This window comes from Erythrolamprus reginae, chromosome 2, assembly GCF_031021105.1.
Source record: "Erythrolamprus reginae isolate rEryReg1 chromosome 2, rEryReg1.hap1, whole genome shotgun sequence".
Classification (NCBI taxonomy): domain Eukaryota; kingdom Metazoa; phylum Chordata; class Lepidosauria; order Squamata; family Dipsadidae; genus Erythrolamprus; species Erythrolamprus reginae.
The window spans coordinates 352,916,793-352,942,943 of NC_091951.1; the positions used below are offsets into that span (position 1 = coordinate 352,916,793).

At 44.3% G+C, this 26,151-nt stretch overlaps 1 protein-coding gene across 2 annotated transcripts in view; it reads left to right on the forward strand.

The window, feature by feature from the left end:
• The window catches only part of NOL6 (nucleolar protein 6), a 70,821-nt gene that overhangs the window by 11,086 nt on the left and 33,584 nt on the right, over nt 1–26,151 (forward strand). For both annotated transcript variants that reach the window (XM_070743655.1, XM_070743656.1), the window contains exons 8-21: nt 16–136; nt 458–516; nt 2,781–2,882; nt 3,542–3,657; nt 4,310–4,487; nt 6,424–6,546; nt 8,766–8,914; nt 9,497–9,572; nt 10,078–10,218; nt 11,902–12,019; nt 13,942–14,096; nt 15,686–15,849; nt 18,913–19,065; nt 21,224–21,321. In XM_070743655.1, coding sequence (XP_070599756.1) covers nt 16–136; nt 458–516; nt 2,781–2,882; nt 3,542–3,657; nt 4,310–4,487; nt 6,424–6,546; nt 8,766–8,914; nt 9,497–9,572; nt 10,078–10,218; nt 11,902–12,019; nt 13,942–14,096; nt 15,686–15,849; nt 18,913–19,065; nt 21,224–21,321 — 1,753 coding nt within the window. The remainder of the gene's footprint in view (nt 1–15; nt 137–457; nt 517–2,780; nt 2,883–3,541; nt 3,658–4,309; nt 4,488–6,423; nt 6,547–8,765; nt 8,915–9,496; nt 9,573–10,077; nt 10,219–11,901; nt 12,020–13,941; nt 14,097–15,685; nt 15,850–18,912; nt 19,066–21,223; nt 21,322–26,151) is intronic.

Consider the following 26,151-nt stretch of genomic DNA (forward strand, 5'->3'; position numbering starts at 1 on the left):
TTCCCCATTTCCCAGGGCCTGGGATGTTTCAACGGCTTCATGGCCTCCATGCTGGTGGGATACCTCCTGGCCACTCACAAGATCAGCAAAATGATGAGTGCCTATCAGGTCCTGCGAAACGCTCTCCACTTCCTGGGTAAGTTGCGCAAACCTTGAGGTTCTGCTAACAGGCTGGAGTTTAGATCATGCCGCTCCGTGAGGCTACATGGGGGGCTTCTGGGGGCTTTGGGTCTGATTACAGTGGTCAACACAAAAAATCATCAGCAAAAGTAATATGTCTGTTTTATGGAGTTTAATCTGCTAATTCCCAAAATACACCTACCGGTATATGTTACCCTTCTCCTTCAACTTTTGGGCTCAGTTGTGGGTGTAAGTCGAGAATTAATTGTATAAGGGTATAAGATGGGGGTCACTCCTGTCCAAAGTGATTAATTCTCTCCTTCCTCTTCCATCCCAGCTACTACAGACCTTACTACATCTGGAATCAACCTCTCGAAAGACAGAGAAGCCAATCTGGTAAGAGGGACATTTGAATTATTTACTGATCGATAAAGCGAGAGGATGACATTTTAAGCTTATTATGGAAACGTGTGAAATGTTGATTATATAAAAAGGATATTGAGACTCTGGAAAAAGTGCAGAGAAGAGCAACGAAGATGATTAGCAGACTGGAGGCTAAAACCTATGAAGAACGGTTGCAGGAAATGGGCATGGCTAGTTTAATGGAAAGAAGGACCAAGGGAGACATGATAGCAGTGTCCCAATATCTTGCCACAAAGAAGAGGGAGTCAAGCTATTCGCCAAAGCACCCAAGGGGAGAACAAGAAACAATGGGTGGAAACTAAACAAGGAGAGAAGTAACCTGGAACTAAGGAGAAATTTCCTGACAGTCAGAACAATTCACCAGTGGAACAGCCTACCTCCACAAGTTGTGAATGCCCCAACACTGGAAGTTTTTAAGAAGATGTTGGATAACTCTTTGTCTGAAGTGGTGTAGGGCTTCCTGCCTAAGCAAGGGGTTGGACTAGAAGACCTCCAAGGTACCTTCCAACTCTATTATTATATTCTAAATGGAGGGTAGCCCCTTTGACTCTGCACCTCTGATTTATTCATACTTCAACTCTCTCTACATGGGGCTACCTTTGAAAAGTGTTTGGAAACTTCAGATCGTGCAGAATGCAGCTGCAAGAGCAATCATGGGCTTCCCCAAAAATGCCCATGTTACTCCAACACTCCGCAGTCTGCATTGGTTGCCGATCAGTTTCCGGTCACAATTCAAAGTGTTGGTCATCACCTATAAAGCCCTTCATGGCACCGGACCAGGGTATCTACGAGACCGCCTTCTGCCGCACGAATCCCAGTGACCGGTTTAGATCCCACAGAGGTGGCCTTCTCCTGGTCCTGTCAACAAAACAATGTTGTTTGGTGGGTCCTAGGGGAAGAGCCTTCTCTGTGGCGGCCCCGGCCCTCTGGAATCAGCTCCCCCCGGAGATTAGAATTGCCCCCACCCTCCTTGCCTTTCGTAAACTCCTTAAAACCCACCTCTGTCGTTAAGCGTGGGGGAATTGAGACATCTCCCCCTGCGTATGTAGTTCTAGTGCATGATATGACTATGTATGTTTTTTATATTGGGGTTCCTTGCTTTTAGATTTTTAAATGTACAATTGTTATCTTAGATTTTAATTATTAGATTTGTCAATATATATTGTTTTTATCACTGTTGAGAGCCGCCCGGAGTCTGCGGAGAGGGGCGGCATACAAATCTAATAATAATAATAATAATAATAATAATAATAATAATAATAATCATCATCATCATCATCATCATCCATTCATCCATTCATCCATCCATTCATTCATTCATTCATTCATTCATTCATTCATTCATTTATGGTATCTATCTTATATGCCGCTCATTCCAAAAGGACTCTTGAGTGGCTAACAATTGGAATAAATACAACAACAATAAAAAGAGTTAAAATATAATAAAATCAATAATAACAATAATATAAAATACATGCACACTAAAAAAGTTTTAGTGTGAGGGTGAGCTGTAGCTTCTCTTGGACGATAGTTTGGTTCCTTGGAAGCTGCTATTCATATACACTGCTCAAAAAAAATAAAGGGAGCCCTCAAAATAACACATCCTAGATCTGAATGAATGAAATATTCTCATTGAATACTTCGTTCTGTACAAAGTACAGTCAGGTCCCACAGAGTGGCTCTTCTCCGGGTCCCGTCAACCAAACAATGTCGTTTGGCGAGACCCAGGGGAAGAGCCTTCTCTATGGCAGCCCCGGCCCCCTGGAACCAACTCCCCCCAGAGATTAGAATTGCCCCCACCCTCCCTGCCTTTCGTAAGCTGCTTAAAACCCACCTCTGTCGTCAGGCACGGGGGAACTGAGATACACTTTCCCCCTAGGCCTTAAAATTTTATGCATGGTATGTCTGTATGTACGTTTGGTTTTTATATAATGGGTTTTAACTGTTTTTAGTATTGGATTATATTGTTTTGTTACTGTTGTTAGCCGCCCCGAGTCTGCGGAGAGGGGCGGCATACAAATCCAATAAACAAAAAACAAACAAACAAACAAAGTTGAACGTGCACAACAGCCTGTGAAATGGATTGTCAATCAGTGTTGCTTCCTAAGTGGATGGTTTGATTTCACAGAAGTTTGATTTACTTGGAGTTATATTGTGTTGTTTAAGGGTTCCCTTTATTTTTTGGAGCAGTGTATTTTAATCAACCACCGTCTTTGCAACCTTGATTTTCTTCCCAGCTTCCCCTGAGAGATTTCCACCAGGCCTTCCAAGTGGTGTTTGTGGACTCTTCTGGACTGGTGAATCTATGTGCGGACATGACTGCCAACACTTACAAACAGGTAGAAGATGGGAAGAGGGAGTTACACTCCTGGAATAGGTCACCAGGAGGAGGGAGCAGCTGCTAACTCAGTGTTTCTCAAATAGTGGGGCGGGTCCCTCTGGGGGTGGCGCAGAGTGATGCCGGGGGGGGGGGGGGCGCGCTTATGACCCTAGGGAACATGCTTTTTAAATTATTTATTAATTTATATTGTAATTTATGTTCCTTCCTTCCTCTTTCTTTCCTTTCTTTCTTCCACTTTCATCCCCTTCTTTCCTTCCTTCCTTCTTTCTTCCCTCCATCCCTCCTTTCCTCCTTCCTCTTTCTTTCCCTCCTTCCACTTTTATCCCTCTTTTCCTTCCTTCCTTCCTTCTTCCCTCCCTCCCTCCTTTCCTTTCTTCCTTCCACTTTTATCCCTCTTTCCCTTCCTTCCTTCCACATTCATCCCCTCCCTCCCTCCTTCCTTCTTTCCTTTCTTCCTTCCTCTTTCATTCCCCCTATTCCTCCCTCTCTCCCTCCCTTCCTGCCCTCCTTCATTCCTTTCTTCCTCTTCCCCTTTCCCTTTCCTTCTCCCTTTCTCTTTCCCTTCCCTGCCTCTTTCCTTTCCTCCTCACCTTAAAAAAAACAAAGAAACCCGATTCCTGCACTCACTAATATTTAGGTGGTTCTGTTCTTCCTCAGGTCCAGTTTGAAGCCAGGCAGTCGATGGAGATTCTGGATGACAAGACAGTGGATGGGTTTCAGTTGCTCTTCATGACCCAGAAGCCTCTGCTCCGGACTTTTGACCACGTCTTTCAGTAGGTTGCTTTCGAAGGGAGGGAGGGACGGTTTTCGGTTGTGTTCGAGGCAGGAGTGGGTTAAAAAAGAGTTCTGCCTCTATCCTGCCACCACTTGCAGAAAACAAATGTTTCTAGTCCACAGTGTCGGAGAAAAGTTTTTGAAGAGCTTCCAGGGTTTGAAAGGCGGGGAAAGAAAGCATAGAGTAATTGAATAATTGATTGATTGATTGATTGGTGATAGATAGATAGATAGATAGAGATAGATAGATATACAGTAGGTAGTGGATAGATTAGATGGATGGATGGATGAATAGATAGAGAGAAAAATGAAAGAGGTAGGAAGATTGATAGGAAAAATAGCTAGGTAGATAGATAGATGGATAGAGAGACAGATGGAAATAAATGATAGAGAAAGGGGGGAAATGGCTACTTTTTGTGTGCTAAAAACTCACGCTACCTGGGGATTTGGGAGTTGGTCTTAAGACTTCTAGAAGACCACAGGCCTGTAGATACCAAGGTATACCTATAGATCCATAAAAATATTTTGCTTAACACAATTTTTAAAAACTTCCTTGCTTGTGAGCCCTTGAGTCTCACGACAGCTCGTCTGCTTCCCCTCTGAGAAGCGTTTCTTGCGCATCGCTCACCTGTCTCTCTTCCTGTTCTTCAGCCTCCATCATGTCTCCAAGCTCCAGGCGGCTTGCAAGAGGATGCAGCTGCTCAACGCCTTGATGGACCGCGGTGGGAATTACGTGGCTGCCGTCCTCCCCTTCTTCCTCAGCTTGCTGGAGCGTGGGCTGGGCCGGCGGTTGGAGCTCCTGGCTCACCAGTTGCCTCAGACTCAGCCGGTAACGTCCCCCCCAAATGCATTTTCTTTACTTGATGAAAGAAGAACCCAGCGCCCAAGACTGACCCACTTAAGAAACTGGGCGGTCCTTTCAATATTGTATTTCCCCTGAAAACAAGCATGGGCCTGATTTTTTTTAGAAAACAAATTTTATTCATTTTCAAATCTTTTCTTTCAAAAGAACAATACAATAATATTTTGAGTAGAATAGAATAGAATTCTTTATTGGCCAAGTGTGATTGGACACAGAAGCAATTTGTCTTTGGTGCAGATGCTCTCAGTGGACCCATTAAGAACATAAGAAGAGTCCTGAATGGGGCCAAAGCCCATGGAGTCCAGCATTCTGTGTCCCACAGTGGCCCACCAATTGTCCATGGGGATCTTGAGCAGAAAGAGAAGGCAAGACCCTCCCTTTCCCTTGACACCCAACAAATGGGACCCCAGGGAACCCTGCCTGCCTCAACCAACATGGAGGCGGCTCTTGGGCGTTTAGAAACATAGAAACATTTAGAGAGAGAGAGAATGAGAGAGAGAAAGGAAGGAAAGAGAAAGAAAGAAAAATAGAGGACATAAGAACCTAAGAAGAGCCCTGCTGAATGGGGCCAAAGCCCTTCGAGTCCAGCATTCTGTGTCCCACAGTGGCCCCCCAATTGTCCATGGGGATCTTGAGCAGAAACAGAAGGCAAGACTCTCCCTTTCCCTTGACCCCCAACAAATGGGACCCAAGGGAACCCTGCCTGCCTCAACCAAGATAGAGGCGACACTTGGACATCCGTTTCAATAAGGGAGAGAAGGAAGGAAGAGAGGGAGGGAGGGGGAGGGAGGGAGGAAGGAAGGAAGATAAGAAGCTAAGAAGAGCCCTGCTGAATCAGGCCAAAGCCCATCGAGTCCAGCATTCTGTGTCCCACAGTGGCCCCCCAATTGTCCATGGGGATCTTGAGCAGAAAGAGAAGGCAACACCCTCCCTTTCCCCTGACCCCCAACAAATGGGACCCAAGGGAACCCTGCCTGCCTCAAGCAACACTTGGTTATCTCTTTCAATAACCATTGATACACTTGGCATCCCTGAATCTGTCTAATCCTGCCTTGAAGCTCTCCAGGCTGACAGTTGTCACCACCTCTTCTGGAAGGGAATTCCATCAACCAAGGACCCTCTGGGTGAAGAAATATTTCCCTTGATTTGTCCTCACTTTCTCACCTGTGATCTTTAGGGAGGGGCCCCTGGTCCTAGTATTGTGTGATAGAGGAAATAATTTTTCTCCATCCACCTTTTCCATCCCATTTAATACCCTTCGATCAAGTCTCCCCTCAAACGGCGTCTTTCAAGGCTGAAGAGACCAAGGCCTTGCAACCTGGTTTCATAAGGGAGGGGCTCCATTTCCTTGATCGTTCTTGTGGCTCTTTTTTGCACCTTTTCCAGTTCCATTATATAAACATAGAACATTGCTTCTTGTTCTACCCTCAGGTGCTTTGCAGAATAGCTTGACTCCCTCTTCTTTGTGGCAACCCCTGAGATATTGGAACACTGCTATCATGTCTCTCCTGGTCCTTCTTTTCATTAAACCAGCCATGCCCAGTTCCTCCAACCGCTCTTCATGTGTTTTAGCCTTCACTTTAAAGATAGAAACATAAAAACATAGAAGATTGACAGCAGAAAAAGACCTCATGATCCATCTAGTCTGCCCTTATACTATTTCCTGTATTTTATCTTAGGATGGATATATGTTTTTCCCAGGCATGTTTCAGTTCAGTGACTGTGGATTGACCAACCACGTCTGCTGGAAGTTTGTTCCAAGCATCTTCTACTCTTTCAGTGAAATAATATTTTCTCACCTTGCTTTTGATCTTTCCCCCAACTAACTTCAGATAGTGGCCAATCGTTTTTCGTTTTTCCTCTCTGGCTTTGCTCATTTTTCTCCTGCTGTACTTTCTTCCAGTGGCTGATTCACGAGGGCCCCCCAAAGCACAAAGACGTCAGTTCCTTGTCTTTCGGACTGTTGCTAAATCTTGACTTTGCAAGCAGTGTTTTGGAGCGAGGACCAGAAGCGGATCAAAATGAGGTGAGAACCCGGTTAGGCTGCTGATTTACCGTCTCTTCTCTCTGGGATCAAAATCTTCAGCCCGTGCAAGATTGGGCCACAACAATTTTAGTTTTCATAGCCCACCATGTCAGAGGACACCTGGTGACATTTCTCTCTCGTTCAGAACATGTTGTGGAATCAAATGCAGGACCCAAAGGAAATAATCACGGCTCACTGGAAGGTTTATTGGACATCATGGGTAGAATAGAATGCAGAATAGAATAGAATAGGGTAGAATAGAATGCAGAATAGAATAGAAATAGAATAGGATAGAGAAGAATGGAATAGAGAAGAATAGAAGAGGGTAGAAATATAATAGAATAGAATGCAGAATAGAATAGAGTAGAATAGGGTATAATAGAATGCAGAATAGAATAGAGAATAGAATAGAATAGAAGGACAGGATAAGATAGGATAGAATAGGGTAGAATAGAATGCAGAATAGAATAGAGAATAGAATAGAATAGAAGGACAGGATAAGATAGGATAGAATAGAATAGGGTAGAATAGAATGCAGAATAGAATAGGATAGAGAAGAATAGAATAGAGGAGAATAGAATAGGAGGATAGAATAGAATGGAGAAGAATAGAGAAGAATAGAATAGAGGAGAATAGAAAGATAGGATAGAATAGAATAGGGTAGAATAGAATATAGAATAGAAATAGAATAGAATAGTGGAGAATAGAATAGAAGGATAGGATAGGATAGAATAGAATAGAGAAGCATAGAATAGAATAAGATAGAAGGATAGGTTAGGATAGAATAGGGAAATAGAATAGAAGAGGGGATAGGAGAATAGAACAGAATTGTGTTTGTTTATGTTTTTTGTTTTTGTTTTAAAAAAAGAATATTCTGCTACCGTCCCCATGGAATCTCCAATTATTGAAATACTTGAATTTGCCTTCTAGCTGAGGGATAATATGCCAATAAGAGATGAAAAATATACAGTGGAACCCCGACATACGAAATTAATTGGTTCCGGAAGGAACCTCGTATGTCGAAGAGCTCGTAGGTCGAACCATTGTTTCCCATAGGAAACAATGGAAAAGTGATTAATGCGTGCAAGCCCGAGGGCTGAGGGGAAAAGACGTCGGCTGAGGGGTGCCCGGTGCTTCGGAGCCGGCATGGGGGGGCTTTCCATGCTGGCTCTGATCTTTTCAGATAGGCGCGCCGATTCTCCGCTCACTCCGGGTGAGCGGCGAATCGGCGCATCTGTTTAAAAAGATCGTAGCCGGCATGGAAAATCCCCCCCTGCCAGCTACGAGCTTTTCAGGCAGGCGCGCCGATTCTCCGCTCACTCCGGGTGAGCGGCGAATCGGCGGGTCTGTTTAAAAAGCTCGTAGCCGGCATGGAAAATCCCCCCCTGCCAGCTACGAGCTTTTCAGGCAGGCGCGCCGATTCTCCGGAGTGAGCGGAGAATCGGCGCGCCTGCCTGAAAAGCTCGTAGCTGGCAGGGGGGGATGTTCCATGCCAGCTACGAGCTTTTCAGACAGGCGCGCCGATTCTCCGCTCACTGCTAAAAGCGGAGAATCGGCACGCCTGTCTGAAAAGATCGCCGCCGGTCCGGTGGGGTTTTGCAGCAACCTCCGAGCCCAGGTTGCTCGGAGGTTGCTGCAGAATCCCACCAGACTGGCGGGGATCTTTTCAGACAGGCGCGCTTTCTCGAAAGGGCGGAGAAAGCCCTCTCTCGCAGCCTCCTGGCTGGGAGCACTTTCGCTGCGAGAGAGGGCTTTCTCCGTCCCTTTCGGGAAAGCCCTCTCTCGCAGCGAAAGTGCTCCCAGCCAGGGAGAGCGTTCAGATCCCCCCACCCCCAGCAGAAAGCGTTCAGATCCCTCCACCCCCAGCAGAAGCCAAGGACTCACCAAGCGCTGGATACGAACGGAGAAGAGCCAGGCTGGTTTGCTTTGCAGAGCCGAATAAAGCGTCACGCCCCCCTGACGCTTTTGGCGGCAAAAGAGCCCAGCATCGCTTCGGAAGCCGCCGAAAGCGTCAGAGGGGCGTGACGCTTTATTCGGCTCTGCATCAGCTCGGAAGCAAAGCAAGCCAGGCCGGCTCTTCTCGGCTCGTATCCCGAATGGAAGCTCGTGAGTCGAACAAAAATTTCTCTACTCTCGCAGCTCGTATCTCGAGTAGCTCGTAAGTAGAGCTGCTCGTATATCGGGGTTCCACTGTACCTCTCTTCTGTCTGTTCCTGCAGGCCGTGGAGTTTCGGCAATTTTGGGGAGAGCGGTCGGAGCTGCGGCGTTTCCAAGATGGCGTCATCTGCGAGGCCGTTTTGTGGAACACTGCGAATCTGTTCCAGAAACGTCTCATTCCCGAGCAAATAATACATCATATTTTGAAACTGTGAGGAAAAATAAAAATTATTATTAAAAGTTTAAACCACGTTATCTTCTTTCATTACTTATTTGTTATATCATCTCTTTCATATTACAAATATATCATTTCAATTTTAACAAATCAAAATTGTAATATATTTTTCCCTTTATTTTTCACTGTAAATACCGATCAGGCCCTATTATTTTTATTTTTATTTTTTGTTTATTTTTCCTTTATTACTCGCAAAGTAATAATCAATCCCTATTCTTATATTTCAACTACTGTAAATCCCAATGTCATATTCATACCCTATTCTATTTGTTTCTCACTGCAAAACCCAGTATAATAATCTTTCCCTTTCTATTTATTTTCACTGTCATTCCCAATGTAATAGTCGTGCCCTAATCTATATATCTTCCACTGTCAATCCCAGTGTCATAATCTTCCCTAATCTATTTGTTTTCACTATGATTCCCAGTGCAATGTCCGAATTCAACCCTAATTCTTGGCAATTTGAGAAGGATGTTTAGGAGACAGGAAAAATGCAGACTGACTTTGAAGAAGGGATATTTATAATTCTTGGCCTTCTTTGTTTTCTCTTCTTTCCAGGCACCTGGACATTCCAGATACTTCCATCTCTTACATGGGGGCCATGCTGGAACCCCTAATTAAACTGGGACGCGAGGTGAGGTCACTTTCCACCTTTTCCTTTGTCTTCTTCTTCATGATTCCTGAATGTCTCCTGAGATATTTGCCCAAGGGAGATTCTTTTGTCCTTTCCACGCTACTATGGGGTCCCTCTCTGAGCTTGGTTTTTTTGCAGACATTTCATGACCCAACTAGGTAACATCATCAGTGCTAGAAGAGAGGAGTGGTGGTTGAGGAGGAGGAGGATTGTGTGGTTCCTAGTGCTTTCTGAGTGGTGATTTTTTTTGCAGATGTTCCATTACCTATCTGGATAACATCATCAGTGCTAAAGGGAAGGTGTTTGCTCTGTTTATATACTCCCCAGTTGGGTCATGACACGTCTGCAAAGGAAACAAACCAAGCTCAGAGAGCAACGCTTCATCGTGGTTCACCTATCGACTCCTCGTCCTGCTCTCCCTCCCCCCAAAGCCCCCTTTGCTGTTCCTTTGGATTGAAAAAGCCTTGATCCCAAATGTTGACTTGGTGCTGTGAATCCTCCGCAGCCTGCAGGGACTGGTGAGGAAGAGATGGTCAGTCTGGTCCGTTCCTACGATGACCTGACCCGCAAGCTTTGGCACCTGGAGGGGATGCCCTTAACGGTGACGGCGGTACAAGGGGCTCACCCAGCCCTTCGCTACACAGAGGTGAGTTGAGCGCCATGAATGGTGTATGTGGATCCATGGAAGAAACCTTTGGGGGTATAAGTAGCTCTCAATGCATGACCCCAGTTGAGCCACAAATTGGGGTGGTAGAGCCTGGGTGGCGCATATCTATCTATCTATCTATCTATCTATCTATCTATCTATCTATCTATCTATCTATCTATCTATCTATCTATCTATCTTATCTATCTACCTACCTATCATCTATCCAGACAGACAGACAGACAATAGGTAGGTAGGTAGGTAGGTAGATACGAGCCTGGGTGGCGCAGTGGTTAGAGTGCAGCACTGCAGGCTCCGTCAGGTAACTGCTAGCTATAGTTCAGCAGTTCAAATCTCACCACCAGCTCAAGGTTGACTCAGCCTTCCATCCTTCCGAGGTGGGTCAAATGAGGACCCAGATTGTTGGGGGCAAAAAGGCTGATTCTGTAAACCGCTTAGAGATGGCTGTAAAAGCAATATTAAGTGGTAGATAAGTCTAAATGTATTGCTAAATGCTAAATTTCAATTTAGAATTAAGGAGACATTTCCTGACTATGAGAACAATTAACCCGTGGAACAGCTTGCCTCCAGAAGTTGTAAATGCTCCAAAACTGGAAGTTTTTAAGATTGGACAACCATTTGTCTGAAATTGTACAGGGTTTCCTGCCTAATCAGGGGGTTGGGCTAGAAGATCTCCAAGGTCCCTTCCAACTCTGTTATTCTAGTCTATAATGTGGAAAGTGCTATCAATTGTTGAGTGTCCTTCAGGAGTTTTCTCTACTCCCTACTTCCTCTAAGACTTTTGTTCTTCTTTTGCCATATACAGTGGTACCTCTACCTAAGAATGCCTCTACCTACGGACTTTTCTAGATAAGAACTGGGATTTTTTTGCCTCTTTGCAAGAACCATTTTCCACTTACAAACCCAAGCCTCCGAAACTGTAACCGGAAAAAGGGTGGAGAAGCCTCCGTGGGGCCTCTCTAGGAATCTCCTGGGAGGAAACAGGGCCAGAAGAAGTGGGGAGAAGCCTCCATAGGGCCTCTCTAGGAATCTCCTGGGAGGAAACGGGTGGAAAAAATGGGGAGAAGCCTCCGTGGGGCCTCTCTAGAAATCTCCTGGGAGGAAAGAGGGCCGGAAAAGGCAGGGAGAAGCCTCCGTGGGGCCTTTCCAGGAATCTCCTGGGAGGAAACAGGATGGGAAATGGCAGGGAGAAGCCTCTGTGGGGCCTCTCTAGGAATCTCCTGGGAGGAAAGAGGGCCAGAAGAAGTGGGGAGAAGCCTCCATGGGACCTCTCTAGGAATCTCCTGGGAGGAAACGGGTGGAAAAGACGGGGAGAAGCCTCCGTGGGGCCTCTCTAGAAATCTCCTGGGAGGAAAGAGGGCCGGAAAAGGCAGGGAGAAGCCTCCGTGGGGCCTTTCCAGGAATCTCCTGGGAGGAAACAGGATGGGAAATGGCAGGGAGAAGCCTCTGTGGGGCCTCTCTAGGAATCTCCTGGGAGGAAATAGGGCCTCCACTCTCCCTGTGGTTTCCCCAATCACCCGCATTATTTGCTTTTACATTGATTCCAATGGGGAAAATGGCTTCTTCTTACAAACTTTTCTATTTAAGAACCTGGTCACGGAACGAATTAAGTTCGTAAGTAGAGGAACCCCTGTATTTATTTTTTTTCTGATTCTTTCCTAGACTTTTCCTCCCGTTCCTTTGAAACCAGACTATACCTTCCATGGCAAGATCAAAGATCGATCATCTTTTCTCCCCGTGGCGGAAAAACCATGTCCTGCTTACATGGACCCAATAAAAGGTAAGGAGGAAAGGAAACGTGAGTCTGTCTTGGATGGAGTTCCAGTAAGTTTTGAAAATTGGTTTTGAAGATCCTGGCAGAAAAGGAGGTGATTGAAGGTGGCCATGTAGACTTTGGGATCAGAAAGACCACACCTGTTTCCTTTTATCCTAGTTCTCAGCTCAAGGGTTTAATAATCCCACATTACAGGAACATGGATTCAAGTTGAACATGAGAAAAATTATCTAAAAGACAAGAATGGTTTGACGCTCAAGGGCTATGATCGAGAGAGGTCATCTACAGATAAAGGATGGTTTGACGCTCAACGCCTGTTATTTAGAGGGATTGTGGGGTAGTTGGGTGGATTAATTTGAGTTGCTTTGATTCGGATTCTTGTGTTGAACAGAAAGTTGGACTTTGAGACTGGTTCTAACCCTGCAGGTTTGAGAAGAAGACACCTAGCTCAGCTTTTTCATCACTTAGTTACCGTTGTGAAGTAGACATTGTTCCTGGGCGCCTTTCTGAGTGTTTGTGTTGATGTTGAAAAATAGAGTAGAATTAGAACTAGAACATTAATATGAATAAGGAATTTGGAATAGAATGGAATGGAAATAGGAATAAGAATAGGAATAGAATAGAATAACATGGAGTAGAATAAAATAGGAAAGTATACAGAATGGAAAAGAGAATAGAATATAATAATAGAATAAAATTGAATTGAATTTAGAATGGAATAGAATTTTATTTTATTCATTTTTATTTTATTTATTATTTTATCAAGTATGTATTGGTGGTATACTAAGATATAATAATATTTATATACCTGATACTAGTAAGAGAGAAACATTAGGACAGGGGACAGAAGGCACACTGGTGCACTTATGCACACCCCTTGCTGACCTCTTAGGAATCGGGAGAGGTCAACAGTGGAGAGTCTAAGGGTAAAGTTTGGGGGTGAGGTGATGATACTACAGAGTCAGGTAGTGAGTTCCATGCATCAAGTACTCAGTTACTAAAGTTGTATTTCCTGCAGTTGAGTTTAGAGCAGTTTACTTCAAGTTTGTATCTGTGGTGTGTGTTGTTGTGGTTGAAGCTTAAGTAGTTGTTGACAGGAAGGATATAGCAGATGATTTTATGGGCTATGCTTAAGTCATGTTTAAGGCGACGTAGTTCTAAGCTTTCTAGAAGTCTAGTTGCGTAAGGTATTCTGTTGCGAGTGGAGGAGTGGAGGGCTCTTCTAGTAGAATAGAATAAATATTCTATAGAATATAAACATTCTATAGAATAGAGTAAAAATAGAATACATTATAGAACAGAAAATAGAACATGTTCTATAGAATAGAATAAAAATAATATAGAATAAAATAGAATATAGAACAGAATAGAAAATAGAATAGAATAAAATTGAACTGAATTTAGAATAGAATAGAAAACAGAATCGAATAGAAAATAGAATAGAATAGGAAAGTATATAGAATGGAGAATAGAATAGAATAGAAGTTAGAATAGAATGGAATGGAATGGAATAGAAAATAGAACAGAACAGAACCGTGATCCACTGGTTTACCCAACCACATATTTGCTTAAGGACCACGGATTCCCTTAAGATCCACCACAAAGGCCATCCCTTCCGATCAGTCGTGTAATCAATGGGTCTTAGGACCCTCATGGGTTACTGCTGGGTTGGCCAGATCTGTTTCGGTCGTAACCTGAGGACAATCTGTCCATGGGAGGAGGGAGGGGAAGGCCATTACAAACTGTCTGTCCCAAGGACCATCCCTGAACCCTGGTAGCCCCGGTTAGTGTTCCTAGAGTTGCTGATTGCCCAGCTGTCCACCAGGCGGAGGAGAAGCTTAGGACCATCCTTGGCCTGATTCTTCTCCAGCAGAGCTGGTGGATGGTTGACCGTTGCTCTCTTGCTGATGTTCCTTCTCTCCTTCCAGTCATTTGCCAGATGGAGGGAAGCGGTCAGTGGCCTCGGAACAAGGAAGCCATTCAGCGGATCAAAGCTGCTTTCCAGATCCAGCTGGCCGAAGTCCTGAACCAGCAACACCACCTGCTGTGCCGGCCAGCTGCCACCTACACCGATATACATAAGGTGAGAGCCCTGGAGCACCTCCCTCCCTTCTTCCCTTCCTTCTATCTCTATTATCTCCTTCCTTCCTTCCCTCCCTCCCTCCCTCCCTCCTTCACACCAAACCATCCATCTATCCATCTCTATTACCTTCCTCCTTCTCTCCTTCCCTCTCTTCCTTCTCTATCATTTTCCATCCCCTTTTTTCATCCCTCTCTATCCTTCTTTTCTTCCATCTATATTATCTCCTTCCTTCCTTCTTCCCATCCACCGATCCATCTATCTATCCATCTATATTCCTTCCTCTTCCTTCTCTATTATTTTCCTTCCACTGATTCTCTCCCCTTCTTTCCTCCCTCTCTATCTTTCTTTCCTTCCATCTCTCTATTATCTCCTTCCTTCCTTCCTCCCACCCACCCACTCACCCACCTATCTATCCATCTATATTATATTCCTTCCTCTCTTCTTCCCTCCCTTTCTTCTATATTATTTTCTATCCATCCATTTCCCTTCTTTCCTCTGTTTATCCTTCTTTCCTTACATCTATCTCTATTATCTCCTTCCTTCCTCCCACCCACTATTCCATCCATCTATCTATCCATCCATATTATCTTCCTTCCTCTCTCCTTCCCTCTCTTCCTTCTCTATCCTTTCCCATCCATCCATTATCTCCCCTTCTTTCCTCCTTCTCTATCCTTCTTTCCTTCCATCTATCTCTTATTATCTCCTTCCTTCCTTCCACCCACCCAGCATTCCATCTATCCATCCAGATTCCTTCCTCTTTCCTTCTATTATTTTCCATCCATCCCTTCATCCTCTCCCCTCCCTCCCTCTCTTTCTTTCTTTTCTTCCATCTATATTATCTTCCTCTCTCCCTCCCTCCCTTCTTTATTATCTTCCGCCCCGAGTCTATGGAGAGGGGCGGCATACAAATCTAATAAATTGAATTGAGTTGAATTCCTTCGTTCTCTATTACAGTAATACCTCATGATACGAACCTAATTGGTGCAAGGAGGAGGTTCGTAAGACGAAACATTGTTTCCCATAGGAAACAATGTAAAGTCAATTAATCCGTGCAACCAAAAAACCCCCCGCAAAAAAACGGCTTTCGGCGACTGCTGGGAAGCGGTGCGGCTGTTTTAAAAGGTGACAGCCGGCCTGGGGGGCTTCCCAGCACCCCCCCGAACCGAACCCGGGGTTCAGAAAAATTTTGCCTCTTCTTACGAACTTTGTTCGAGTTACGAACCGGCGTTCGGGAGGCTTCTGGGAAGCCCCGCCGCCCGGCTGTCACCTTTTAAAACAGCCACGCGGCTTCCCAGCAGTCTCCGAACGCCGGTTCGCAACTCGAAAAAAGTTCGTAAGAAGAGGCAAAATTTTTCTGAACCCCGGGTTCGTATCACGAGTTGTTCGTAAGACGAGGGGTTCGTATCTTGAGGTACCACTGTATTTCCTCTTTCTCCATCCTTTTCCTTCCTTCCTTTCTTCAGGGTAGGTGCCGGAATTGCTGGGGAAATAAATTGGAATTTTGAGGAATGTCTTGACTTGGACTCTGATTTAAATTTGGATGTTACCTGGAACCGTGACATTCTATTTTGGGGGTGTTTCCTGTACAGGACGGCTACGTCTTCCGCCTCCAAGTGGCCTACCATCGTGAACCCCAGATTCTGAAGGAGGTGGTGACCCCAGAAGGGATGCTGAAGTACCAGGAGACCCCAGAATCTCAGCAGCTGGAATTGGAGACCATACACCTGCCTTTCTTGACCAGCTCGCTCCATGGGTAAGGGAGCAGAGCCCTCTCGGCTTGGACCCAGGCCCCTTGTGCTCTTGCGGGGGATATACGCGGAGTCCTCAGCTTACAACGGTTCATTTAGTGACCGTTCAAACTTACAACGCCACCGGGGAAAACGAGGACCGTTTTTCACAGATACGACCTTTGCACCAGTCTCCAAGGAGGCATCTGCTTCGTATTTATGACCTTTCTTGTGTCCTGGAGTCAAATGGGGCAAAACTTACTTAGATTAGATTAGATTTATTGGATTTATATGCCGCCCGTCTCCGCAAACTCGGGGCGGCTCACAACAATGGTAAAAAACAATACATAATAACAAATCCAATACCCACCAATCCAATTACAATTTTAAGCTAAAGAATTCATAAAAAACAACCCCAGAATATTAAAAAACAAGCACACAATCAATCTAACACCAAAACAACATGGGCAAGGGGGAGATGTTTCAGTTCCCCCATGCCTGACGGCAGAGGTGGGTTTTAAGGAGTTTGCGAAAGGCAAGGAGGGTGGGGGCAATCCTAATCTCAGGGGGGACCTGGTTCCAGAGGGTCGGAGCCACCACAGAGAAGGCTCTTCCCCTGGGTCCCGCCAGACATTTTTTAGTCGACAGGATCCGGAGAAGGCCAACCCGGAGACTTAACAAATGTCTCGCTTAGCAACAGAAATGTCAGGCCTCAGTTGCTTAAAAAAAGCTTTTTTTTCAACCCTAGTGAGGTGCTAACGTGATCTTCAAAGCTTTGCTAGCTAAGTGATAGTCCCTTCGCCTGCTTTTTTCATTGCTGCTCCCTCCGACAATCAGCTGAGCCTTTTTTCAGCCCTAATGAGGTGCTGGAGGTGAAGCAATCTTCTCTGCTTTGCTAGCAAGTGATCTTCCGCCTTTTTTCAGCCTTAATGAGATGCTAACGAGTGAAGCTAGCTAAGCGAAAGTCCCTTTGCCTGCTTCGCTCATTGCTGCTCCCTCCGACAATCAGCTGAGCCTTTTTACAGCCCGAATGAGGTGCTAATGAGAGAAGCAATCTCTGTGCTTTGCTAGCTAAGCGATTTTCCCTTTGCCTGATTTTTTCATTGTTTCTCTCTGAAGAGAGAGAGAGAGAGGGAGAAGTGTAGAAACCATTTTTTATTCCCAACCAGGGGATAAAAAGCAAGCACGTGGGTTCAAAACCAGCAAACAAATTTGCTGAAGCCGAGCAGACTAAAGATTAGATTAGATTCGATTTATTGGATTTATATGCCTCCCCTAGCCAGATGGATACCTGATAGGCAGATTATTTCTTCCCTATTTTTCTCCTCCCAAACTAAGGTCCGTCTTACACTCCAGTGCATCTTATACTCCGAAAAATATGGTACTTATTCTTCATACTCCATTAAACTATAACAAGCAGGAAGAGGGAGATTGTGATCCCCTTATATAGAGCACTGGTGAGACCACATTTGGAATAATACTGTGTTCAGTTCTGGAGACCTCACGTACAAAAAGATATGGATCAAATTGAATGGGTCCAAAGATGGGCTGCAAGAATGGGGGAAGGTCTTAAGCATAAAACGTATCAGGAAAGACTTCATGGACTCCATCTGTATAGTCTGGAGGACAGAAGGAAAAGGGGGGAACATGATCGAAACATTTAAATATGTTAAAGGGTTCAATAAGGTTCAGGAGGGAAGTGTTTTTAATAGGAAAGTGATCACAAGAACAAAGGGACACAATCTGAAGTTAGTTGGGGGAAAGATCAAAAGCAACGTGAGAAAATATTATTTGACTCAAAGAGTAGTAGATCCTTGGAACAAACTTCCAGCAGACGTGGTCGGTAAATCCACAGTAACTGAATTGAAACATGCCTGGGATAAAAATCTATCCATCCTAAGATAAAATACAGGAGACCTCTCCTACAAAAAGATATGGATAAAATTGAACGGGTCCAAAGACGGGCTACAAGAATGGTGGAAGGTCTTAAGCATAAAACGTATCAGGAAAGACTTCATGGACTCCATCTGTATAGTCTGGAGGACAGAAGGGAAAGGGGGGACATGATCGAAACATTTAAATATGTCAAAGGGTTAAATAAGGTCCAGGAGAGAAGTGTTTTTAAATAGGAAAGTGAACCCAAGAACAAGGGGGCAGAATCTGAAGTTAGTTGGGGGACAGATCAGAAGCCACGTGAGAAAATATTATTTCACTGAAAGAGTAGTAGATCCTTGGGACAAACTTCCAGCAGACCTGGTTGGTCAATCCACAGTAACTGAATTGAAACATGCCTGGGATATATATCCATCCTAAGATAAAATATAGAAAATAGTATAAGGGCAGACCAGATGGACCAAGAGGACTTTTTCTGCCGTCAGACTTCTATGTTTCTAAACTTTTTATTTCCTGATATTAAGTTGCTTTTCCAGGCAAAAAGGCTTTTTATACTATTGCATTTTTAGTAATCAACTAATAATAAAAATGCAATAACATAAATAATGTGATAATACAAGATCTAACAGTGGAGGTAAATTTCCAGGATAGTAAATAGAAACGGCTGTCAAGGATAGATTGTTGACTGTAGATTAAAATATGTAAAAATTTGGTATTAAACTCTGGTATTAACATTAACAAGATGTATGATTGCTTTGTGAATGAGTGTGATTGATTTTTAATACAATTAGGGATTTTTGATAGCTATTTAATTTTAATTCAATTGGGTTGATTTTATTGTAATTTACTGTTTTTTAATATGTTGTAAACCGCCCCGAATCTTCGGAGAGGGGCAGGATAGAAATCCAATTAATAATAAAATAAATAAAATAATAAGATGTTGCTTGTTTTTTACCCAGGTCAGGCACCCGACGCCATATAATTGCAATCCAGCCCAATCCAGGCTTCCTGCAGCACTCTGCTGGCCGAAAATGGGCTTTGTGGAGCCCGTTTTGGCTGGCAGAGGCACCGCGGCCAGTCCTTTAATATTTCCAGTCCGGTCTTGCAGGCCAGATTTAAGCCTTGAGTTTGACACCCCTGTCTTAGGAACTTCAAAAGATCCTAGTCCTGATTTGGTTACTTTTCTTCCCAAACAGGCTTCAGCAACAATATCCAGCTTTCAGCGGCAGCTGCCGTCTCGCCAAGCGGTGGATCAGCGCTCAATTACTCACCGACAGCCTCACGGAGGAGGCGGTGGATTTATTAATGGCCTTCCTTTTCCTCTCTCCCGCACCCTTCACGGCACCCAGGTGAGGAGCTAAATTGACACCTGTCCTTTCGGCTTGTTTTTTTGATTATAGCTAGAGTTGGGGAACGATGGCGCCTTTATGACTTGGGGACTTCAATTATTATTATTTATTAGGGTCCAAAGACGGGCTACAAAAATGGTGGAAGGTCTTAAGCATAAAACGTATCAGAAAAGACTTCATGAACTCAATCTGTATAGTCTGGAAGACAGAAGGAAAAGGGGGGACATGATCGAAACATTTAAATATGTTAAGGGTTAAATAAGGTTCAGGAGGGAAGTGTTTTTATTGGGAAAGTGAACCCAAGAACAAGGGGGCACAATCTGAGGTTAGTTGGGGGGAAGATCAGAAGCAACGGGAGAAAATATTATTTTGGTGAAAGTGGAGTAGAGGCTTGGAACAAACTCCCAGCTGACATGGTTGGTCAATCCGCAGTAACTGAATGTAAACATACCTGGGATAAACATAGATCCATCCTAAGATAAAATACAGGAAATAATATAAGGGCAGACTAGATGGACCAGGAGGTCTTTCTCTGCCGTCAGACTTCTAGGTTTCTAAAATGAAAGCATAAACAGAGTCCAACTTTAGAAAACTCGGGCTTTTAAAACTACTGCTACTTCTTGGAAACCGATACAAACAGGAATAGCGTTGTTGCACCATAGAAACAAATTTATTACAGCATACATTTTTGGGTACAATGAAATAGGTTCTAGTCTACACAACAGTTATCGCATTCAATTGCCAGCCTCACCTGTCTGACAAAGAGGTGAACTGCAGTGTGCAAAACAGTTTTTTCCCTCTGTCCCGTTTGTTTGATCTGTCTGCAGTTACAAAATTCTAGGAGTCATAATATGTCTCGAAGGTGATGAAAGCAGACAGGTAAATGCTAATCCATAACAACGGCTGTTGGGTAAATCTTTCCACCACTGGCAAAAGTGGCATTGAAGGTAGCAATAGCAATAGCATTTAGACATATATATCATTTCGTAGTGCTTTTACAGCCCTCTCTAAGCGGTTTACAGAATCAGCCTCTTGCCCCCAACAATCTGGGTCCTCATTTGACCCACCTGGGAAGGAGGGAAGGCTGAGTCAACCTGGAGCCGGGGGTGAACTACAGCTAGCAGTTAGCTGAAGGAGCCTGCAGTTCTGCACTCTATCCACTGTGCCACCCTGGCTCTAGAGCAGTGCTGCTCAATTATTTTCTGTTATGCTCCCTGCCCTGGGAGGAAATAATAATAATAATAATAATAATAATAATAATAATAACAACAACAACAACAACAACAGACAGACAGTGGAAGAAGAGTAGCATGCATTAGCTGACTATGTGAAGGGGAGCAAAGAGTCAGCGTTGATGGAGGTCAACAATAGGAAGCTTCTCAAGGTGAAGCAAACTAAGGACCAGTACAGAAAAAATGTAACTCAATGTCGTATGGACAGTTGGCGGAATAAAGCATTGCATGGACAGTTCTTGGAGAAGATTGAAGGCAAAGTGGACAAAGAAAAGACCTGGTCAGGGCTTACAAGTGGAACACTCAAAAAGGAGGCAGAAGGACTAATACTGGCGGCACAAGAACAGGCCATTAGAACAAATGCTCTCAAAGCCAGAATTGAAAAATCCGCACTTCTATTCTACTAGTTTTTCTCATCATTCCTATCACCCATCTCCTCCCGCTTAGGACTGTAGGACTGTAACTTGTTGCTTGTATCCTTAAGATTTTTATTCATATTGATTGTTTCTTCATTGCTTATTTGACCCCTATGACAATCATTAAGTGTTGTACCCCATGATTCTTGACAAATGTCTCTTTTTCTTTTATGTACGTTGAGAGCATCTGCACCAAAGACAAATTCCTTGTGTGTCCAATCACACTTGGCCAAGAAAATTCTATTCTGTTGTCTTAAAAATTTAATTGAAAAAAAATGCAAATAATTTTTCTACGGACCACCAATTTTTTCTCGCGGACCACCAGTTGGTGACTACTGGACTAGAAGACCTCCAAGGTCCCTTCCAACTCTTATTTTGATAGATGACTCGTGGTTTGTGTGTCTTTGTTTTTCTTGTAGCCCAACGCTTTCATCCCCCCCCCCCTCTGTTGTGAAAAGCTTTGTCCACCTGGTGGTGAGATGATAATACTTCTCACCTGTTTTCCTCCAGCTCTCCCCAGGTGGGCTTCCTTCGCTTCCTTCACCTGCTGGCCACCTTTGACTGGAAGAACAGCCTCCTTTTGGTGAACCTCAACGGGGACCTCCAAGGTAGGCAGCGGAGGGGGGGGAATTTCCATTCCCAGTTTGGTAGATCCAGAGGCTCAAGAGGCGGTTGGATTGAGGTGCAAAAAACTTCCTCGCCCAGGGGTGTTCCAGAGACACAAAAGATGGAAATCGGCACTGCAAACACACAGATTAATCACCCCGGGTTTCTTTACACCTGGTTGCAAGGGATTTTGTCGTACAATCTGGGCTGCAGGGCAGGTGGTTGTAATGCGATTGATACGGCAGCTTAAAGACCATCCCACCCTTTTTGTTCTCCATCAAAAAAACCACCGTATAAATTTACTAATGTAACGCTCACATGGTCAAATATAAGCTGAGGCTTGTTGGGTTTATTTTTTGGTGGTGGTTGTTGTTTCCAACCATTGTCAGCCGAGGGTTTCTGGAATTTTCCAGCCAGGTTGGGTGATAGCTTGAGGTTGTCTGGCGGGGCCCAGGGGAAGAGCCTTCTCTGTGGCGGCCCCGGCCCTCTGGAACCAACTCCCCCCGGAGATCAGAACTGCCCCCACCCTCCTTGCCTTTCGTAGGTTGTTGAAAACTCACCTTTGCCGCCAGGCATGGGGAAATTGACACCTCCCCTAACTACTTGGTTTATGTATGGTTTGATTGGGTTGTGTGATTATTTTATTATAAGGGTTTTTAAATTGTGTTTTTAGATATTGGATTTGTACATTGTTATTATTGCTAAGTGGACGTTGCTCTTGTTGACGGTCTGTGAATCATTGCGCTTCTTAAGTTAGTGACATGGTTGTTAAGTTAAATTTGGCTTCCCTGTCGGATTGTGCTTATCAGGAGTCACCCAACGGAATTGTGTGTGATCCCACGGATTTTGATCACTTGACCAGGAGGAGGCTGCGTGTAACAGGGTCATTTCTTTACTTTTCTTTTCTTTTCACTTTACTTTTCACTTTACTTTTACTTACTTTACTTTACACTTCACTGTACGAGTATACAGCAAAACTAGACTGTATTCTTTCTTTCTTTCCCTCTCCCTCTTTCCTTCCTTCCTTCTTTCATCTGCCTGTCTGCCTGCCTGTCTATCATCTAGATCAGTGTTTCCCAACCTTGGCAACTTGAAGATATTTGGACTTCAACTCCCAGAATTCCCCAGCCAGCAAATGTTGGCTGGGGAATTCTGGGACTTGAAGTCCACATGTCTTCAAGTTGCCAAGGTTGGGAAACTCTGCTCTAGAGGCTAAAACATATGAATAACGGTTGAGGTAGAACAAGAAGCAACTAAACAAGGAGAGAAGCAACTTAAAACTAAGGAGAAATTTCCTGACAGTTAGAACAATTAATCAGCCTATCTCCAGAAGTTGTGAATGATCCAACACTGGAAGTTTTCAAGGAGATGCTGGATAACCATCTATCTGAAACAGTGAAGGGTTTCCTGCCTAAGCAGGGGGTTGGACTAGAAGACCTCCAAGGTCCCTTCCAACTCTGTTGTTTTGTTGCTGTTGTTACTATTACTATTACTAGAGGTTTTCAAGAAGAGATTGGACAACCATTTATCTGAAATGGTATAAGGTCTCCTGCTGGAGCAGGCGGGTTGGACTAGGAGACTTACCACGTTTAGCAACAGAAGTTTCCATTCTAAATCAAGGACAGCCTGTCTTTGCTGCTAAGGTTTGGGTTGAGTTTCTTTTTTTAATTAAATGGTTTTGAAGCACCGGGAAGAAAGACTGCGGATGGGGTGGGACCTGTTCCGTTCTTTTCCACACTTGTCAAACACACACCTTGAGGTGCCACACCTGAGCAGGCGCCTGGGCATTTCTGCGTATTTCTGTTTACCTGAATGGGGTGTCACCTGAAGATGTTGCTAAATGATGGGGTTCTCTATCCCCCCCCCTCTATTTCTCACTCCCTTCTCACCCCCTTTCTGAGGTCAGGCGAAGCATTGTGTGTTTTCAATCCTATGCAGACAGTTGATAACAACCACTCTTTAGTGGCCCTAAGTGTGCAAAGTGGTCGTAAGTCAGGTTTTTTAGTGCCATTGTAGCTTTGAATGGTCACTAAATTGGAAACATTGAAACATGGAAGATTGACGGCAGAAAAAGACCTCCTGGTCCATCTAGTCTGGCCTTATACTATTTCTGTATTTTATCTTAGGGTGGATCTATGTTTATCCCAGGCATGTTTACATTTAGTTCCTGGGGATTGACCAACCCACGTCTGCTGGAAGTTTGTTCCAAGCATCTACTCCTCTTTCAGTCAAATAATATTTTCTCATGTTGCTTTTGATCTTTCCCCCAACTAACTTCAGATTGTGTCCCCTTGTTCTTGTGTTCACTTTCCTATTAAAAACACTTCCCTCCTGGACCTTATTTAACCCTTTAACATATTTAAATGTTTCGATCATGTCCCCCCTTTTCCTTCTGTCCTCCAGACTATACAGATTGAGTCCATGAAGTCTTTCCTGATACGTTTTATGCTTAAGACCTTCCACCATTCTTGTAGCCCGTCTTTGGACCCGTTCAATTTTATCCATATCTTTTTGTAGGTGAGGTCTCCAGAACTGGACACAGTATTCCAAATGTGGTCTCACCAGCGCTCTATATAGCGAGCAAGAGAGAGAGGGAGAGAGAGAAAGAAAGAGAGAAAGAAAGAAAAAGAAAGAAAGAAAGAGAGAGAGAGACACAGAGAGAGCAAGAGAGAGAAAGAAAGAGAGCAAGAGAGAGAGAGCAAGAGAGAGAGAGAGACAGACAGAGACAGAGAGAAAGAGACAGAGACAGAGACAGAGAGAAAGGAAGCAAGAGAGAGAAAGAGAGAGAGAGACACACACACACAGAGAGCAAGAGAGAAAGAAAGCAAGAGAGAGAGAGAAAGAGAGAGACACAGAGCAAGAGAGAGGAAGAAAGCAAGAGAGAGAGAGAGAGAGAGAGAGAAAGAGATAGCAATAGAGAGAGAAAGAGAGAGACAGAGAAAGAAAGAAAGAAAGAAAGAAAGAAAGAGAGATAACGAGTGAGAGAGACAGAGAGAGAGAGAGAGAGAGAAAAGGAGAGGAAGGGAGAGAGAAATGAGCAAAAAGGGGAGGAAAAAAAGAGAAATGAGAAAATGATGGAGGCAGAGAATGAGAGGAAAGAGAGAGAAACAAAAGGGAGAGAGAAGTGACTCTTGATTTAAAGCATATGATAAAAAGCACCCAAAAAATAAGAGAGAAACCCCCCCCCCCAGCTCTCACCGGTTTTTGGAAATGGTTCAAGAGTGTGTATACACATACACACACAAACACACACACACAAGGGGAGGAGAGAGGGATGGAAAAAGAGAGGAGAGTGTCTTGAGTGTCATTTTGTGTCCTTTTGGTTGGTGGTCTGACCCAGGATTTTGTAAATGTAAAAAATGTGCCGCGGCTCAAAAAAGCTTGAAAGCCCCTGCTTTAAAATACCCCCCTGGAGATCATTAATGCTAGACTTGAAAACAGTTCAGTCTAAGGGCAGGAGGTGGCAGACGTCAGCTTTTCTCAAGGGAACGTGATTTCCTGCCTTGATTTCCTAAGACCGCGATGTCAAAACTGAACATTTTCTAGGCTGTGGCTAGCAGGACACCAGAAGTGGGATTCCTGTAATTTACCTACTGGTTCAGCCATGTGAGTGCGCACACGCGCCTTGGTCATGCGCATGCCTTCCTCCCATGCGCCTGGCCTTTAATACATGCGCTTTGCTTGTGCACGCAACTTGCATGTAGGTGCATAGCTTGAAAACAGGAAAAAGGAAGGCTCTACATTTGGGCAGGAAAAACAAAACGCACCAGTAGAGTCTATGTGGAACATTTTATTTATTTATTTTATTTATTTATTAGATTTGTATTGCAAGAACTGGGCATGGATAGTTTAATGAACACTGAGACCTTCGACATACACCGAGCAGAGATTAAAAAGAGTATGGATGCGTGTGTGTTATAGCCTCCGGAACCGCCTCCTACTGCACGAATCCCAGCGACCGATAAGGTCCCACAGAGTTGGCCTTCTCCGGGTCCTGTTGACTAAACAATGTCGTTTGGTGGGCCCCATGGGAAGAGCCTTCTCTGTGGCGGCCCCGGCCCTCTGTAATCAACTCCCCCCATAGATTAGAACTGCCCCCACCCTCCTTGTCTTTTGTAAACTACTCAAGACTCACTTATACCGCCAGGCATGGGGGAGTTGAGACACCTTTCCCCCAGGCTTTTTTATACTTTGTTTTATGTTTGGTATGAATGTGCTGTTTGGTTTTTTAAATAATGATAGGGTTTTATATGTTTTTAATGTTAGATTTTTTTCCACTGCTATATTTATTATTTATTATTTATTTATTATTTGGATTTGTATGCCGCCCCTCTCCGAAAACTCGGGGCGGCTCACAACAAGTGAAAAGACAATCCAATACATTAATCCAATTAATTAAAATATTATAAATTTAAGAAAAACCCCTATACAGTGGAACCCCGACTTACGAGTTTAATTGGTTCCGGAAGGAGGCTCGCACGTCGAACAGCTCGTATGTCGAAACATTGTTTCCCATAGGAAACAATGTAAAAGCGATTAATGCGTGCAAGCCCGAGGGCTGAGGGGAAAAGACGTCGGCTGAAGCGGGGAAGTTCGCCAGGAGGCAGCAGAAAAGCCGCGCGTGTCTTTTAAAACATCGGAGCCGGCATGGGGAGGCTCTCAATCAACCCCCGAGTCCGGGTTGGGGGCTCGGGGGCTGATTAAAAGCCTCCCCATGCCGGCTCCGATGTTTTAAAACACACGCACGGCTTTTCCGCTCGGAAGCAAAGCAAGCCAGCCCGGGTCTTCTCGGCTCGTATCTCGAATGTGAGCTCGTGAGTCGAGCAAAAATT